Below are 17,615 nucleotides of genomic sequence, written 5' to 3'. Positions count from 1 at the left end.
TCACATGCTAGGATTACAGGTCTGTCCCCAGGCAAGGCTCCACAGATTTATTTCAAGCCCTGTTTTTCTTCATTTTTCCCCCCTAAAGATAGTTTCTCTGTGTAGCTTTTGCTGTCCTGGAACTCACTCTGTAGACCAGGCTGATCTAAAACTCACAGAGATCTGCCTGCCTTTGTTTCCTAAGTGTTGGGATTAAAGGCCTGTGCCCCCACTGCCAGGTGATGTGTTAATTTTCAAGTCTTCCATTTAGATTAAAATAGAAATGTTTGGATATTAGTGATGGAACCCAAGAATTATAAGCAACTTCGAGTTTGGTCCTAGCACCCATTGTTGGGCAGCTCAGAACTGCCTATAACTCTAGGCCTAGAAGGATCTATCATCCCTGACTTCCATGGGCACTTTGAGAGTACACAGGCACACATGTGTAATTAATATAAAATAAAATCTTTATAAAACGTAGTGGGCTAGGGAGATGGCTCAGTAATTCAGAGCACTGGCCACTCTTCTAGAGGGTTCATTTCCCAGGATTCATTTGGTATCTCACAACTGCCAATCTGACAGCCGACTCCCTCTACTGCACACACACACACACACACACACACACACACACACACAATCTCAAAAATAAATTTTTTTTCAGAAACCTGACAATACTCGTTGTTAAGGTGCTGAAGTAGGCCTGTAACAGGTGCACCTCCCTGTATTTGCCATTCAATGGAAACTTCAATTTTATAAGTTAGAAGAAATGCCACAAAAAAACCACAACCCTCATACCAACTCCCTTACCAGGTAAATATGGTGTTTTTTTTTTTTTTTTTAATAACTAAACTCCAGCTTAATTGGAACATATTTTTTAAAGCAGATTTCTTTTCCTGGTTTACATATCATCATTTGAGTTTAAAACACAAATGCAATGCATTTAGTCATGCTCAAGGGATAGGGGAAAGAGAAATGAAGACCCTGACTTTGAACTCAAACTTAGTCTATTACCACTTCTTTACCTAAAACTACTGCACCTGAGTCATGAATAAAACTTAGTTTTACTATTTCCAGTTAAACTTTTTTGAGTTTTTGACTTAAAAAAATGATGTGTTAAAAAGTTTCTTTGAGGGGCAGGGAAAATGGCTCAGCAGTAAAGAGTACTTCCTGCTCTACCATGAGGCCCTAGATCAATTCCCAGCAACCACATGGTGGCTCACAACCACTCAGAACTACAGCTTCAGAGGATCAAACACTCCCCTCTGGGCTCCACAGGCATCAGTACACACATCATGCATGCACGCACTCACGCACGCACGCACTCATGCACGCACTCACGCACGCACTCACGCACGCACTCACGCACGCACTCACGCACGCACTCACGCACGCACTCACGCACGCACTCACGCACGCACTCATGCACGCACTCACGCACGCACTCACGCACGCACTCACGCACGCACGCACTCATGCACGCACTCATGCATGCACGCACTCATGCACGCACGCACTCATGCACGCACTCATGCACGCACGCACTCATGCACGCACCCACACACCCAGGCACACAGATGAGTTTTCTTAAATCATCTTTTGAAAAGTTCAATTTATACTCTCTCCCACCTCCAAAAGTCTCTCTGACATGTTAGAATTAAAAGTGTGAGCTGAAATGTTTTGAACTGGGTTCTTACATAAGGAGTCAAAAGGCTGTAGGGTTTTTGATCAACTGTCTTTTTTCTACCTGATTAATTGAATGATTTTACGATCATGTGACTTTAGACCAGTTAAATACTAAATAGTTCCCCCAACACACCAGTGAAACTATTTTTGTCTTAATTCTTTTAAAATATCTTACGTTCTGGCCCTATTAGGTAACAGAATAGAACTAAGCCTGATTTATTCTTTTTATGCTGGTAGGGCTGCCATTATGTGTTCTTCCACAGGAGTGTGTGTGGTAGGGATACAGAGGGAACCTGAGAGACGTGAGGGAGCTTGCTTTCTTAAAGGACCCTTTCATCATATTCCCTCTTGTCCTCCGTACCCCTCCTTTTCTCCCTCCCTCCATTATAATTTGCTTTTAAAAACTGAGGGGGTAGACCAGGTGGGCATGGTGACATGTTCTTATAATCCAAGTGCTTAGGACCTGGAGACAGGAGAATAAGTTCAAGGTCAATCTGAGGTTCATAGAATTTGTCTCAAAACAATGGCAATGACCAGAGGAAGGGAAATAGGACTTACCCATTTGCTGTTTAGGTCTGAAAATACCCATTTTTAAATTATTTTAAAGAAGAAAGTTTTGTCAACAAGTGTGGAAGAAGGCCTTGGTTTTGGCACTGGTACCCAGAGTGTCTTTCCATTTTGTAGTCCCTCTCTGTTACCTGTTTTATTTATTTATTTATTTATTTATTTATTTATTTATTTATTTGAGACCATAATCCTACCCTCCTCTACCTGTCAGGGCAGCATCTTTGAGTTCTTGATTTTACTGATCATGTGACTTTTAGATCAGGTACGTACTTTTTTTGTGGTCACTTATGTATTGAGACAGTGTCTGGACTGGGCTGTCAGTCTTCCTGCCCCAGCCTTTCTAGTATGTGGATTACAGGTGTATGCCATCATGCCAAGCTTGGTATATATAGTTTTACATAGACAATACAGAGTTTCCATAGGGTTCTGCCAAGTCTGAGGAAGGCAGCCTTTTGGAGGGCACTCACTGGAGCAGGGGTCTGATTCAATGAGTTGTGGACCCAGTGCTTCTCCTCCTCATGCCTTGTCCCCTTTAGCTTCAGTAACACTTAGTTTGCACTGTCAGACAACCAAAAAGGCTCATCGGAAACTGTATACCGTATTTGGGTCTCAGCAAAACTAAACTTCCTTCCTTTGGTTTGTGTGCAGGTTCTGGTGAATACTGCTTGCTGCGTTTTGATGTTGGTGGCTAAGCTTATCCAGTGTATTGTGTTTGGCCCTCTTCGAGTGAGTGAAAGACAGGTAAACGAACAGATTCTTGTAAAGAAATTTTTGAAATGCTATTAGATTTCAAGCATATAGAAAAGTTCCATGTGTACTACAAAGAACTCCTTCATGTACTTCATCCAGATTCACTTTTGGTTTTACTCGTGCATGCATGCATGTGTGTGTGTGTGTATGTGTGCATGTGTGCATGTTGGGTCTGGGTGTACTCACCTGTATTTGGAATGTGTAGGAGAGAATTTTAAGTCTTCCTTTTGTTCTCCAGCTTACTTTTTCAGCTGGCCTCTTACTGAACTGGATGCTGTCACAAGTACTTGCAGCTCTGAGCCATCTCCTCAGTCCTTAGAGTCACTTCTTTACATAGATTTTCTAATCCATTTGACTTAAGTAGGGACATCATACAAATTTACTCCAGGTAGATACTTGAGGATGTGTCTCCCAAGAGTAGAGTTTCCTACTTGGGAAGAGTTTCCCAATGAGATCTTGGTAATCACAGCATAGGAAGAAGACTAGAGAAGCTGGCCTTGATAAAATATTTCATTAATTGTACTCAATAGCTAAGCTGTCCCATTATAACTATTCCTCCATGATTTTGTTTTGTTGAAACAGGACCTTGATAAGCAGTTCTGTAGGCCTGGAATTTGCTTTGTAAAGCAGGCTGCCCTTGAACTCAGCAGTCCTCTATCTCAGCTACCCAGTGCTGGGATTACAGTCACTTCTGCCTCAGAAGCTCCTTTCTTCATACTTTAGTCTTCACATTTTTCTTAAAAATTCCTCCTTCTGTTTGCAGCCCCATGGGGAGAGCAACAATACCAACCAATCAGAGCTCCCAGGGTCTAAACCACTAGCCTGGGAGTACATAGGGAGGGACCCATGGCTCCAGCTGTATATGTAGGGGAGGATGGCCTTGGCAATTGTAGGTGAGAGAGGAGATCCTTAGTCCCGTGAAGGCTGGATGCCCCAGTGTGGGGGAATTCAGGGGTGGGGAGGTGGGAGTGGGTGGGTGGGTGGGGGCACATCCTCATAGAAGCAAGAGATGGGGGGATGGGATGAGAATTCCTGAGGGGGGGGGAGTGGAGTAAGGGAATAACATCTGAAATGTAAATAAAATATCCAATAAAAAATAGCAAAAAAATACATTTCCCTGATTACAGGCCACATGCTGCTTCTGCAGTAATTACAGGTCTCATTAGTGTCCATTGAGAGATTTGGTATCAATCATTAAGCAGAATTTAGATCACTGTATTTTTCTAAGTGTTTGTATCCTTTTCAGGTTGAGAATAAATTCTTTGGTGACAATAAATACATAAATAAATAAATAAATTCCTCCTTCTTCAGAGTTTTAGTTCTTTCTGAGCTGGAAATGGAGCAGGCCAGTGGCAAGCTGTCTGAGTGCAGCTGTGGCCTTCAATGCCAAGCTGTCTGAGTGCAGCCGTGGCCCTCAATGCCGTGGCCTTCAATGCCAAGCTGTCTGAGCGCAGCCGTGGCCTTCAGTGTTGGGAACCTCACTAGCCCCACATTCGGGCAGCCAAAAATGTTGAGAACCGCACTAGCCCCACGTTCAGGTGGCCAAAAAATGTTGTGGCCCGAGCAAAATGTTGAGGCCTGGGCTGCCCCACGTTTGGCGGCCACTGTATCCCGGCCCAAGCTGCCGCTCCAGTCCTTGGGTCGGGGTTCAGCAAGAGAGAGAGTGAGGACAAATGGGAAGAATGGAGACCAGACAGACTGCGTTTCAGTCCCGTTTATTCTTGTCTCTTTTCCTAGTCCATGTCCCAAGTCTTGAGTTCCTAGTACCTAGTTCCTAGTCCCTAGTGCCTCCAAGTTCCAAGTTTCTTCTTCCAAGTGCCAAGTGCCTAATGTCTAATAACTAACTCCAAGTTGTTCTCTCTAAAGTGTCTGATTCTCTACCATCTGCCTCTGCCTCTGCCTCTACCTCTGCCTTTTATATGTCTCACTTCTAAGCCATGCCTTTTGGTCACACCTTTAATCATGCCCTTAGGTCTTGTCTCTAAATCTGATCTCTACACTTCTAAGTCATACTCTTAAGTCACACACCTTTAATCTCACACACCCAAGGTATCTAAACCAAGATTATCGGAGTGTGCTCAGCTGTTGTAGGCTATTGTAATCCAAGTCTCATGTCAGGGTATATGGCTCAAGATGGCTGCAAAGCTGATAGCTGCTTTCTGCTAAAAGTCGGCCCCCAACACTTCAATGCCAAGCTGTCTGAGTGCAGCCATGGCCTTCAATGCTTTGTTTTCTCTAATGTGTTTGGTGTCAGGTCAAAATTTACCACAAACATTACCTTCAAGTATTTGAAGCTTTGCTGTTAACCAACTCAGCCTTTTCAGTGTAGACCACATCTGTTACACTGGCCATTGTTGGTGTACTTTATGATGAATGCCATCCAGTAGTGTTTATTAAGAACTATTTTGAAGCTGGGTGGTGCTGGTGCACACCTTTAATCCCAGCACTCAGGAGGCAAAAGCAGATGGACCTTTGAGTTCTAGGCCAACCTGGTCTACAGAGCAAGCTCCAGGACAGCCAAGGATACATAGAGAAACCCTGTCTGACCACCCTGCCCCCCAAAACAGAGCTATTTTGAGCTAAGACTAAAGAATTGATATAGATTTGCTCCATGAGTGCTTAAAGTTTAAGAAATAGAGGAATATTTGAGGCAAAGACGCCGAGAACCTAAAGTGGACTAAATACTGCAGTGTGAAATAGAGGCTTAAGTCTGTGAGAATTGTGTTCTTTTTCTCGATGTTTGTTTTTAAAGATTTTTTTGATGTATACTAGTGTTTTACCTACATGTATATAAATGTACCATCTGCATGCCTGTTACCTGTGGCGGCTAGAAGGACTAGATCCCTAGAACTAAGTTAGAGATGGTTGTTAGCTACCATGTGGGTGCTGGGATGTGAAGTTGTGTCCTCTATAAGCAGCAAGTGCTCGTGACACTCAGCATCTCTCCAGCAAGACAGTTTTTTATTTTAAAATATTTAAAACATTTAATGCCTATTATGGCAGTTTAAAAAGTACTTTACGTATACTAACACACTTAATTTACCAACTATTCTGTGAGACATAGGCTATTATACTAAGACCCACTTTATAGCTTGGGAAGTTGAGACATGCCATGTCAAGGATACCACAGTTCTGTTGAGTTAGGAACCACAACCAGGGATATTTCAGGGTCTCCTACCTTTCCTGCCCTAGAAACAGACATTCCCCTAGGGTTCCAGGTTTACTTTCTTAGGACGTGGTGTTCAGAACCAGGGTCCAAACTAGTTGTATACACTGTGTAAGAGCAGGAGCAGCATTGCTCCTGGGGGCCTTCCTTTTCAGTGGAGAGAGCTACAAGAATCAGTCTCTGTCTCTGTCTCTGTCTCTGTCTCTGTCTCTGTCTCAGTCTGTCTCTCTGTCTCTCTCTCTCTCTCTCTCTCTCTCTCTCTCTCTCTCTCTCTCTCTTTCTCTCTCCTTTGTTCTCTGAACACGACATATCTAGTCAGGGTAGTGTTTGAGCTCCCAGAGGAATTCTTCTCTTTGTGTGGGGTCTTACTGATCTCTAATTCAAGACCCTCTTGCCTCTGCCTTCCAAGTGTGGGGCTCACAGCTTCTACCCAACCATACACCCAGCTTTAACTTTATTTTAAATTTGTAAAATGTTTGCAGTCCTTAAAATCATATCTGAAAGTCTCATGTTTTTGCTGGGTGGTGATGGCAAATGCCTTTAATCTCAGCACTCAGGAGGCAGAGGCAGGCAGATCTCTGAGTTTGAAGCCAGCTTGGGCTACAGAGTGAGTTCCAGGACAGCCAGGGAGAAAGAAAAATCCTGTAGAGAGATCCTGTCTTAAAAAAAAAAAAAGACAAAAGAAAGAAAAGCAGGCCTTGAGTTTTATCCAGAGTTTTACCACCTTCATCAATAGCTAGGTAATCAGATATTTTTATCTGTAATCACTAGAACTCATCTATTGTGCACCCCCTTTCCACTTTTCCAAGAAAATGATGACTTTTAAAACTAAAGGTTTTCATTTTGTAAAAGAATATAAGGGCTTGAGAAGTGGCTCATCAGTTAGGAGCACTTGTTTTTGCAGAGGACCACGTGGTTCTTCCAGAACCCACATGTTGGCTCACAACTGTCTGCAACTCCAGTCTTGGGTATTCCAACACTCCTGACCTTGGGAATACCAGGCACTCATGTGGTGCAGACATAACATACAGACAAAACATTCATACACATATAACAGTTAAAAAATAATATAGCAAAGAAGTACATAATCTACTGCTTATGGAACACCTTACACTGCTTGTTTAGAAATCAGATGACTATTATTAGAGACCTTAAAACATGTCATCTTTCTTTCAATAGTGTTGAGGTAGAAACTCATTCAAATATATGTAATTTAATAAAATAGTCTGTAGATAGGGGAAAATAAACAATTTGTGTCTGTTACCATTAAGACACTATGCTAATATACCTAGAGAATTTTACTGCCATTGGTAAGAGTCTCACAGTAATAGATGAGAGAAAACAGTGTATAAAAATCAAAACATTTGCATACTAAACAAAGGAAAAAGATAATATTAAGGACATTATTTTATTTTAATATTGTTTTGTTTTGGTTTTAGTTTTGTTTTTTTAAGACAGAATTCTGTGCAGCCCAGCCTGGCTTCCCAAGTGCTGGAATTGTAAGCAGATACAATTATACTTAGCTGTATAGATATAGTTTTAAATATTTTATTGATTATATACTAGCAAGTAGCCTTTTGATTTTGTCATTAATTTATTCATTCACTTTACATCCTGATTACAGCTCCTCCTTCCTCTGCCTTTTAATTTTTATTAGTATTTTTTGTGTGGAGTGTTTCTTTTTTGTGTGTGTGCATGTTGTATGTATTTATGGGTATGTATGCATATTTGCATGAGGCCAGAGTTGACTTTGGAGGACTTTCTACATTGCTTTGCACCTTTTAAAAAAAGATTTAAAACAATTTATTTTTGTTTATATGCTTGCATGAGTTTATTGTACCACATGCTTTGTACCTGCCTCATCTGGGTGCTGAAAATGGAGCCCAGCCAGATCATTTGCTTTGACCACAAACCTTTTTCATTTTATTTTCTGAGACAGGTTTCTATAGCCCTTTTCCATTTTATTTTCTGAGACAGGTTTTCACTGAGCCTGGAGCTCATCAGTTAACTAGATTGGCCAATGAGCTGCAAGGATCTGCCTGTTTCTGCCCTTCAGTACTGGGGTTACAGACAAGTGTGCTTCTCCACTGATTTTTCTTGAGTGCAAGGGTTCCAAACTCAGGTCTTCATGCTGCTTTATGAGTACAGTCCCTACTGAGCCATTCTGCACCCCTACTTTTATATTTTCTAATTATTTAAAAAGTTTAATCTTTTCTATTGTTTATTAAGTCTGGGTACAGATGTCTCAAAAACAATACTGATAATCTTGCTGAACATGTAAAATATAAGATACTTTTACTTCTTCATACATAAGGGTACTATCAACTGCTGTTTAATGGCTAAAATTTTCTGTTGCAGATTACAAGTTTCAGTTCATAATCACTCAGGAAATAACTGTTGTCTTTGCCTTCTGTGCAGAGTGCTCTGTAAGCTTGGTTTTGTTGCATTAACATCTACTAAGTCGATGTGGTATGCTGGAACTCACCTTTACAAACTATTTTCTTTTTAGCATCTCAAAGACAAGTTTTGGAATTTTATTTTCTACAAGTTCATTTTCATTTTTGGAGTGCTGAATGTCCAGACTGTGGAGGAGGTGGTGATGTGGTGCCTCTGGTTTGCTGGACTTGTTTTCCTGCATTTGATGGTTCAGCTCTGCAAAGACCGATTTGAATACGTAAGTTTTTAGCCCGCCTCTTTCTTTGCTCAGTCACATCTGTGTGCCAAGTTTAATGTGAGATGCAGTGTGATAAAGTCACAGGGTTGCATGCCAGGGGCAGCTCTAAGGACTGCTAGCTCAGCTGTCACAACCTTTTTTCCTGAGGAGCTTCTGCCTATAGTGGTAGGATGCCTGTTTTCTAGGGAGCTTCCTCACCCCCATTCCCCAAGCCCTACAGCCACTTCTAGCCTAGGTCAGAGTGTGAAGGAGCCTTGATGAATACCTCTTCTGGAGAGTTTCTGGGTTACTCTTCTTCCATTTTTCTTCTCTTACCCTGACTGGTGGAGCTCTTCTTTCTCACTAATTTGTATTGTTCTTCTTGAGATCAAGCCTCTGCTTCCCATCTGGCTGTAAGATCTGCCTGAGTCTTCAGGTCACACCTGTGCCAGTGAGCACCTCATACAGGCTGAGGTAAACATGTCTGAAGCAGCCTCCCAGTTGAACCCACTCTAGGACCTTGTGTCCCTCTCTTTAGTCAATGTTCATGGAGATGGCCTTGTAATTCTTTGTGAGTTAATCTTACTCGTGAAGGCCTTCTTTCTTTTCCAGTTTTCATTCTTACAAATCAGAGCTAGCCTTCCTTTCTGGGCTGATTGTAGCCAGCATCCAGTACAGCAGTAGTTATAGTGCCAGGTCTCCTTTCCAGGCACTTACCTGTCCTTGCCTCTCTCATATCAGCATACCATTATGAGTAGTACTTTGCACCTGATTCTTTTCCATTGTTCTAGCCCCAACAGGCTAGGCCTCCACGTGAGTTCTGCAAGACAAGCAGAAATACAGCAGAAAAGGACACTGTTCTGAGTCCTATAAAATGTTAGAGAATTTGCATCCTTCTAGAGATTGTAATCTTATGGTAGGGGGACACTGGAGAATATGAAATGGAAATATAGTGCATATTATGTCTGTAAATTAAATGATTAAAAATTAAAAGACCTGCAAGTCTCAGCTCACATATTTAGGTCACGGTAGAATCTGGGCTTTTCTGTGTTAGTTTGGTGCTCCAAGCAAAGATGCCAAGCTTGACCTTGAATTCTGAGGGCAGTTGCCATGGTGGAGGAATGAACTAACTGTCTTTCTGTTCTGTCCCTTTCAGCTTTCCTTCTCTCCCACCACACCAATGAGCAGCCATGGGAGAGTCCTGTCCCTGCTGATTGCTATGCTGCTCTCGTGCTGTGCACTGGCAGTTGTCTGCTGTGTCACAGGCTACACCCATGGCATGCACACCTTGGCTTTCATGGCTGCAGAGGTAAGGTACCAGGCACAGGCTTCTCTGATTAGATTCCTAAACATTTTCAAGACTAGAGGGTGGATGACAGATTGCTTTAAAAGATATTTGGTCTTTGTGTTTATTGTTTTCCTGTCTTTGTTGGGTGCTGATACTGAATGCTTTTATATAACCTATTTCATGTAATCCTTGGAGAATTATATTTCTCAACAATTCAGGACTAGGGGGCTGGGTAAGAGCACTGTGCAAGCATGAGGCCATGCTTGAATCCCAGTACCGTCATAAAAAGCTAGGCATGGCAGTGTGCGCATGCTGTGACCCCAGTGCTGGGAGCAGAGGCAGGCATGCTGGATTTGCTGGTCAGCCTGGCCTTGAGTTCACAGAGGAACCTTGTTTCAGGACAGTAAGAAAGGCAGAGCAGAATACCTAGCATCCTTTTTCGGCTTCTGTGTGCACGTAGACCACATGCTAGAGATTGTCGGGGGAACTTTTTTTTTTTTTTTTTTTCAGAGCTGGGGATTAAATGTAGGATTTTGTACATCCTGGGCAAGACCTTTACCAATGGGCCACAGCCTAGCAGGAATCATTTTAAATTCTTTACACATCTGATTCCTTATTAATTCTGCTTATAGTGGAGGAGGAGACCCTGTCTAGTGTATGCACTGTTTGAGGTTTCAGAGTGGCAAATGCAGTTCAAGTACTCCAAAGTAGGAAAAGCATTCCTTTCAAGATGTAAAAGAAATGATTTGTGGTGAATATTAATATATAACAATTTTTAAAGGCAAATAAAAAAATGTACAATAATTATTTAAACTATGTTTATTACTTTAAAGGTGTGTGTGTGTGTGTGTGTGTGTGTGTTGCTGGAGATTGATCTTAGGGCTTTCTGTCATGATAGGCAAGAGTTGTCTTCAGCCCTCTATGAAGTTTTTTATTATTTATTTATTTATTTATTTATTCATTCATTTATTTATTTTTTTGAGAAATGGCTCAAAATTATGCAGCACTGGCTGGCCTGGAACTCTTTTGTAGCTCAGGCCGGACTCTGCTTCTTGAGTGTTGGGGTGAAAGGCATGCCCCCACGCCTGGCTGCAAGAACAAATTTTAGTGGCATTTACTTATTTCACATGTGTGTTACAGTATATGTGTAGAGGTCAGAGGACAACTTGTGAGAATTAGTTCTGCTTCTGCCATATGAGTCCCAGGAGTTCAATAGGTTTATTGACAAGGGCCTGTACCTATTGAGCCATCTCACCAGCCTGAATTTTGTTATATAGACTATTTATTTATTCTTTGACAGCTTCATAAGTGTATACAATGCACTTGATGGAGTTTATCCCAGCTTTCTCTGCACTCCCCTTGGACCTCCCCAGCATGCCACCTTCCACCTTGGTGGTTTCCTCTTTACTATCTTGTAGTCTTTACTATCCTGTGGCTGAGTCCAGTGAGTGCGTCTGGCATACTCACGGGTGTGGGCTGTCCTCCATAAGTATTTAAAAATAAACAAAATACTTTTTAAAAACTTAGAGAAGATAATGCTTTTCTCTAGTAGAAACACAATTAAAAATGAAAGCTTTGTTTCTTTTTATGTGTCAGTGTTTCGCCTATCTTTGTATGTGTGCCATCTGTGTGCAGCTCCTGTGGAGGCTGAAGGTGGTGTTAGGTCCTTAGGAACTGGAGTTACAGTTGGGAGCTGCCATGTAGGTGTGGGAACTGAACACTGGTTCCCTGGAAGAGCAGCCAGTGCTCTCGAGCACCCAGAACCTAAAGTTTTTGTATGTTTTAAAGGTTTTTTAGATTTATTTAGTTTATTTTTTTATGTGTCCAAGTGTTTTGCCTGTGTGTATGTATTTGTTGCATGTACATCCCTGATGCCTTCAGAGGCCAGAAGAGGACATTGGACCTCCTTAAACTGGAAGACAATGAACCACCATGTGGGTTCTGAGATCCAAGATGCAAGAGCAGCGAGGTCTCTTAACTACTGAGACATCTCTTCAGTCTGTTTGTGCTCTTTATATTCAATAAGTAATGTATTCAACTTTCCTTCAGCCAAAGACCAACTTTGTAATTATAATTACTTTTACCTGTAATTGCTAACTGGAAAAATGAAATACACTAGATGCTTATAATTTTACTCTCCACAGTCTGAGTTATCTTCAGTAAGTTGCTAGCTGAAATTATTAAATAGAAAATTCTGGAATAATAGTTCATAAGTTTTTTTTTTGTTTGTTTTGTTTTTTGTTTTTTTTTTTTGGTGCTGCATTTACACTCAATGCCATGTGCACTCTCCTACTCAGCTTCTACACTTAGCCCCACAGTGTATAAGCTGTATATTCTGCACTATTCTGAGGAGCAGAGTGACACTTGGCACTGTGCTGCCTGAAGCATGAGTCATTTATTTGTTTAGGGTATCCCTATTGCACATGCCACTCACCCTCCGATCATTTACTGGCCAGTTATTTGATCACCTAGAGTAGTGTTTTAGTGCTTGTGTTTGAGTGTCCTAGTTACATCAACAAACCAACTTAAAGGAGAAAGGCTTTATTTTGACTTACAGTTCCTGATGGATACAGTCCATCTTGGCAGGGATGACATGGTGGTAGGAGCAGGAAGCTGGCTCTATATTTGCCCTGAAGAAGCAGAAAGCAGTGAATGCATGCTGCAGCTCAGGTCTGCTCTATCTATACAGTCCAGGATCCCAGTCGGGATGGTGGACAGGTCAGAGTGGATGTGTTTCCTCTTTAAAAGACCTATTTAAACATACATACATATAATAATTAGATTGCCTTAAGTATTTTATTACAAAGTATTATTTGAACGATATTTTTACTTGTTTTTTTTTTTCTGATTATCTAACTTTCAGTTCATAGTCTGCCAAACTTAGAAAAAGATATACCTAAAAGTAAACAAATTTAAAGTAGGTTGAATGGCTGGGTGTGGTGCATGCATATACTTACAATCCCAGAATCCAGGGAGATCTCTGAGCTTGAAGTCAGCATGTTCTACACACTTAGCTTCAGGCCAGCTAAGACTACAGTGAGACCTTGTTTCAAGAAACAAAGTACTTCACCTCCCCCTTTTAGACAATACTCAGGCAGTATACATTGACTTTGAACTCCTGAGCCTCCTGTCGTGGGGTTTTTGGTGTATATGATCATGTGTGGCTTGAAGAAATGTTTCTTTTCTTTCTTTTTTTTATTGGATATTTTATTTATATTTCAGATGTTATCTCCTTTCCCCATTCCCCCCGACCCAGGAACCCCCTATCCCACCCCATTCCTTCTGCTTCTATGAGGATGTGCCCTGACCCACACACCCACTCACTCCCACCTCCCTGCACTCGCATTCCCCCACACTGGGGCATCCAGCCTTCACAGGACCAAGGATCTCCTTTCCCACCTATGCTCATCAAGGCCATCCTCCCCTACATATACAGCTGGAGCCATGGGCCCCTCCCTATGTGCTCCCAGGCTGGTAGTTTAGACTCTGGGAGCTCTGGTTGGTTGGAATTGTTGCTTTCCTCATGGGGCCGCAAACCCTTTCAGCTCCTTCAGTCTTTTAACTCCTACATTGGGAACCCCATGATCAGTTCAATGGTTAGCTGTGAGCATCTGCCTCTGTATATGTCAGGCCCTGGCAGACCTCTAAGGAAACAGCTATATCAGGATCCTGTCAGCATGCACTTCCTGGCATCCACATCAGTGTCTAAATGTTTCTTAAGACAAGTTTCTAGTTAAAAAAAAAAATATATCATGAGCGTCTTATTTGGGGTTTGATTCCTTCATTCTTTGTTCTGGTAAATGAAGGATAAAACTCGTGAGGACAGAGCTGCTGTGCCCTGTATGACAGTCGGTCATGGGTGATATGTAGTTGGCAATACAGGGTCGCCCCAGTCGTGGCGACTCGAGTTATGTCAGCTAGAAGTGGTTGTTTGACACTTAGGATGGACCTCATCATTGCACAAGGCATTCCTAGGAGGTGGGTAGGCACGGCTGCTTTATTGCTGTCAACTGGAAAAGCCTCAGTACAAGTTGGTCTCCTGGGTTAGGAAGATAATCCTCGGAAAGTGGTGGTGATAAACTTGACCAATCTACTTTGCATCTTGTTTGTTTTTAGAAATCTGCTTTTTAATTAAACTAAGACGTATTTCTCGTTTGCAGTCTCTTCTTGTGACGGTGAGGACAGCTCATGTGATTTTAAGGTGAGTAGAAATGTTGGAGAGATTGACATTTACTTGTTCAGTAGATGTTGGGATGTAATATATAACATGAGATGTTAAACATATAACAGTGTGAGCAAACGGTAACATGTTTAAGTTAAATTTACTTGGAGTGGTAAGTTAACATGCTTTTCTCTTTTCTTTCTATACTGTAGATACGTCATTCACCTCTGGGACCTCAACCATGAAGGGACTTGGGAAGGAAAGGGGACTTATGTGTATTACACCGATTTTGTCATGGAGCTCACGCTCCTGTCCCTGGACCTCATGCACCACATTCACATGCTGGTGAGTTCCCCCAGGGAGAGCTCTGACAGGAACCCTGGTGTGTACATTAAAACAATGAAATACTCAGGGTAATGTGGATGAACCCTTTAAGAGACTTGAGTGTGTTTGGGCAGCCTTCTTCCTTTGGCAGCTGGGTGGAAAGCGGTGCTGTGGGGCTGCCCAGGTGATAGGTGCCCAGCTCAGGAGGTGAGTGCTGTGCCTTGAGACATGGTCAACTGCTGACCAGTCAGTAGAGCATTCTTAGAGCATGCATGGTACAGGAGACCTTTCCTGTAGTGTCCGTGGCTTCCCTACTGAACACGTGCTCTTTAGTGGTAATAGGAAGGAATTCTTGCTGCTTTTACCTTCTTATGGATTTATGGTTTTCTACCTTTGTAATTAAAAACAAAGTCTTTGTACTTAAAATCTACCTCATTAATTTGGTGTGTCAGAAATTTCAGTGTTGAAGCCAGTTCAGTCTTACCCACCTACAGTTCTAGAAGTTGTGAAGAAAAGGCAGGAGAATCATCAAGTTTGAGGTCATCCTGGGTATATATATACACTGAGACCTTGTCTCAGACGTTAAGGGCTGGATGGGGAAGTAGCTAAGGGAAGAGCACTCACCTATAGGGTATTCAATGTCCTGGGTTTGGTCCCCAGCACCATAGGAAGGAACTGTAAGTCTCTTTGACAGGTGGGCATTTAAAAAGGCTAACTAATAATGGTAAGAATCAGTTAGTAATGGGCAATTTATAAACTTGTCATAGTAACATCTAAAAGGTACTGGGGCATCACATTTATAAGTGTATTTTTTGAAGATGAAAAAATTTAACATTTTGCTTTATGTTTAACTTTATAAATTTTATTATAAAAAAACTTGCAAATAAATAAACAGTACCCTCTAAATAAAACAGACCTAAAGTCTATACAACTTAATGTGTCTATGTGTATGTATGTGTAAGTTTGCATGGCTGGACATCTTTTTACATTAAGCTTTTAAATCTCAGGTTAATTACGCAGGAGAGGTTGTGACAGTGGGATGGATACCTAGGCTGAAGAGCCGTGTGTACTGTTTAGGGCAATCAAATAAATATATGCATTTATTTACTAAAAGATTGTTCTAGTTCCCTTTCACCAGCCTTAAAGAGCCTCTGTTGTGTATGTACCTTCATCACTAGCAAATTCGTGTGTATGTGTGTGTATGAATGTGTAGTGTATGTGCATGTTAGTGTATGTGTGCTCACCTGCACACAGATGTGTATATGGATCCATGTGTGAGGCCAGATGTCAATGGGGGGTATTTTCCTCAGTTGTTCTTCACCTTATTTTTGAAACAGGTTTTCTTCCCTGACTCTGGAGCTCACTGATGAACTAGACTTCTCAGTGAATTTCAGAATCCTTCTGGTTTCATCCTTCGAGCTCTGTGGTTACAAATGTGCAAGGTTATACCTGGCGTTTTGTTTTGTTTTGTTTTGTGTAGCCTTGGCTGTCCTAGAACTCTGTCGGTAGACCAGGCTGGCCTCGAATATACACAGATCGTCCAGCCTCTGTCTCCCGGTGCTAGGATTAACTGACGGGCTCCGGCCTGGCTTTTCTATGGATGCTGGCCACCCTAACTCAGCATCTTACTCAGTTACTTAGCACTGAGCTGTGTCCTTAGCCCTTCATGTTTGTGTTTATTGTATATTTTACTTCCTTCTATCTTTGTTTAGTTGTTTGGCAACATTTGGTTATCTATGGCTAGCCTGGTCATCTTTATGCAACTTCGTTACCTGTTCCATGAGGTACAGCGTCGAATCCGTCGCCACAAGAACTATTTGCGAGTGGTAGGAAACATGGAAGCCAGGTAAGAAAGTATGGCTTTCTTTTAGAGATGACATAGAACTTTCTTTCTGGAATGTGGGGAGGGTTCCAGAAGATACAGGTTCTTATTTTTAGTCATTGTCTGTTGTTGCTACTGAGTGGAAGCTCCTGGGTCTTCTGACATCTTTGTTTTGTGAAGGTGTGTCTTGGTTACAATGTACACATACATGTTTATGGACATGGCTCACTCACTGAAGACACTCTTGTCAGCTTGAGACTAACCCAAAGCAGAAAGGGCAGGATCTTTTTTCTTCTTAGGGACAGTTTGGATCTCTGGGGATCTGATTCCTTTGATATATCCATAAATGCCCTGAATGTGTCACTAACAGGTGCCACTGTGATTGCAGTCAGTTTTGTGCTGAATTTCTCACTTGGTTTTTTAAGAACGATGAAGAATAAAAGTAATTTTTTCACTTGATCAGTTTTGCTGCGTGACTGTGTCATTGTAGTGGTTGTGTGAGTGGTATGGTGACTTTGGCTGTGTGACTGTGCCATTGTAGTGGTTGTGTGAGTGGTATGGTGACTTTGGCTGTGTGGCTGTGCCATTGTAGTGGTTGTGTGAGTAGTATGGTGACTTTGGCTGTGTGACTGTGCCATTGTAGTGGTTGTGTGAGTGGTGTGGTGACTTTGGCTGTGTGACTGTGCCATTGTAGTGGTTGTGTGAGTGGTATGGTGACTTTTTTTGTCTGTGTGACTGTGCCATTGTAGTGGTTGCGTGAGCGGTATGGTGACTTTGGCTGTGTGTGACATTGACGAGCTTCTCCTGGGCCTGCTATGTGTTCTACAGGTTTGCTGTTGCAACTCCAGAGGAGCTAGCTGTCAATAATGATGACTGTGCAATCTGCTGGGACTCCATGCAGGCTGCAAGGAAACTGCCCTGTGGACATCTTTTTCACAAGTAGGAGCTGTGTGTGCAGGGTATTTGGGAATGAGTTTCTGTCCTGACATAAGCCTAGCAGTAGCAGGAAAGTTACCTCAACCTGGCCTTGTTATTGATGTTGCTTGGAGCCTGGAACTAGGTTTTTGTTTGTTTGTTTGTTTTTACCTGTGAGCTTTTTCTTTTTGTTTGCCTTTAGATGGTTCTTTACCCATATTTGCCAACTTAATTTCTATTTATTAACTTTCTTCAAAAATTTCCCCATTTTTAAGTTCTAGAGAACTGGGTTGGAATGGAACCAGA

The 17,615-nt window shown here is 41.9% G+C and overlaps 1 protein-coding gene across 2 annotated transcripts in view; it reads left to right on the top strand.

Annotated features, from left to right (window-relative positions):
- Amfr (autocrine motility factor receptor) overlaps positions 1 to 17,615 on the top strand; it is a 35,928-nt gene that overhangs the window by 4,167 nt on the left and 14,146 nt on the right. For both annotated transcript variants that reach the window (XM_034522387.2, XM_076915646.1), the window contains exons 2-8: positions 2,878 to 2,970; positions 8,655 to 8,819; positions 9,955 to 10,107; positions 14,247 to 14,287; positions 14,461 to 14,593; positions 16,285 to 16,418; positions 17,223 to 17,333. In XM_034522387.2, the coding sequence (XP_034378278.1) occupies positions 2,878 to 2,970; positions 8,655 to 8,819; positions 9,955 to 10,107; positions 14,247 to 14,287; positions 14,461 to 14,593; positions 16,285 to 16,418; positions 17,223 to 17,333 (830 nt within the window). The remainder of the gene's footprint in view (positions 1 to 2,877; positions 2,971 to 8,654; positions 8,820 to 9,954; positions 10,108 to 14,246; positions 14,288 to 14,460; positions 14,594 to 16,284; positions 16,419 to 17,222; positions 17,334 to 17,615) is intronic.

This window comes from Arvicanthis niloticus, chromosome 18, assembly GCF_011762505.2.
Source record: "Arvicanthis niloticus isolate mArvNil1 chromosome 18, mArvNil1.pat.X, whole genome shotgun sequence".
Classification (NCBI taxonomy): domain Eukaryota; kingdom Metazoa; phylum Chordata; class Mammalia; order Rodentia; family Muridae; genus Arvicanthis; species Arvicanthis niloticus.
This window is presented reverse-complemented; position numbering and strand designations above follow the sequence as displayed.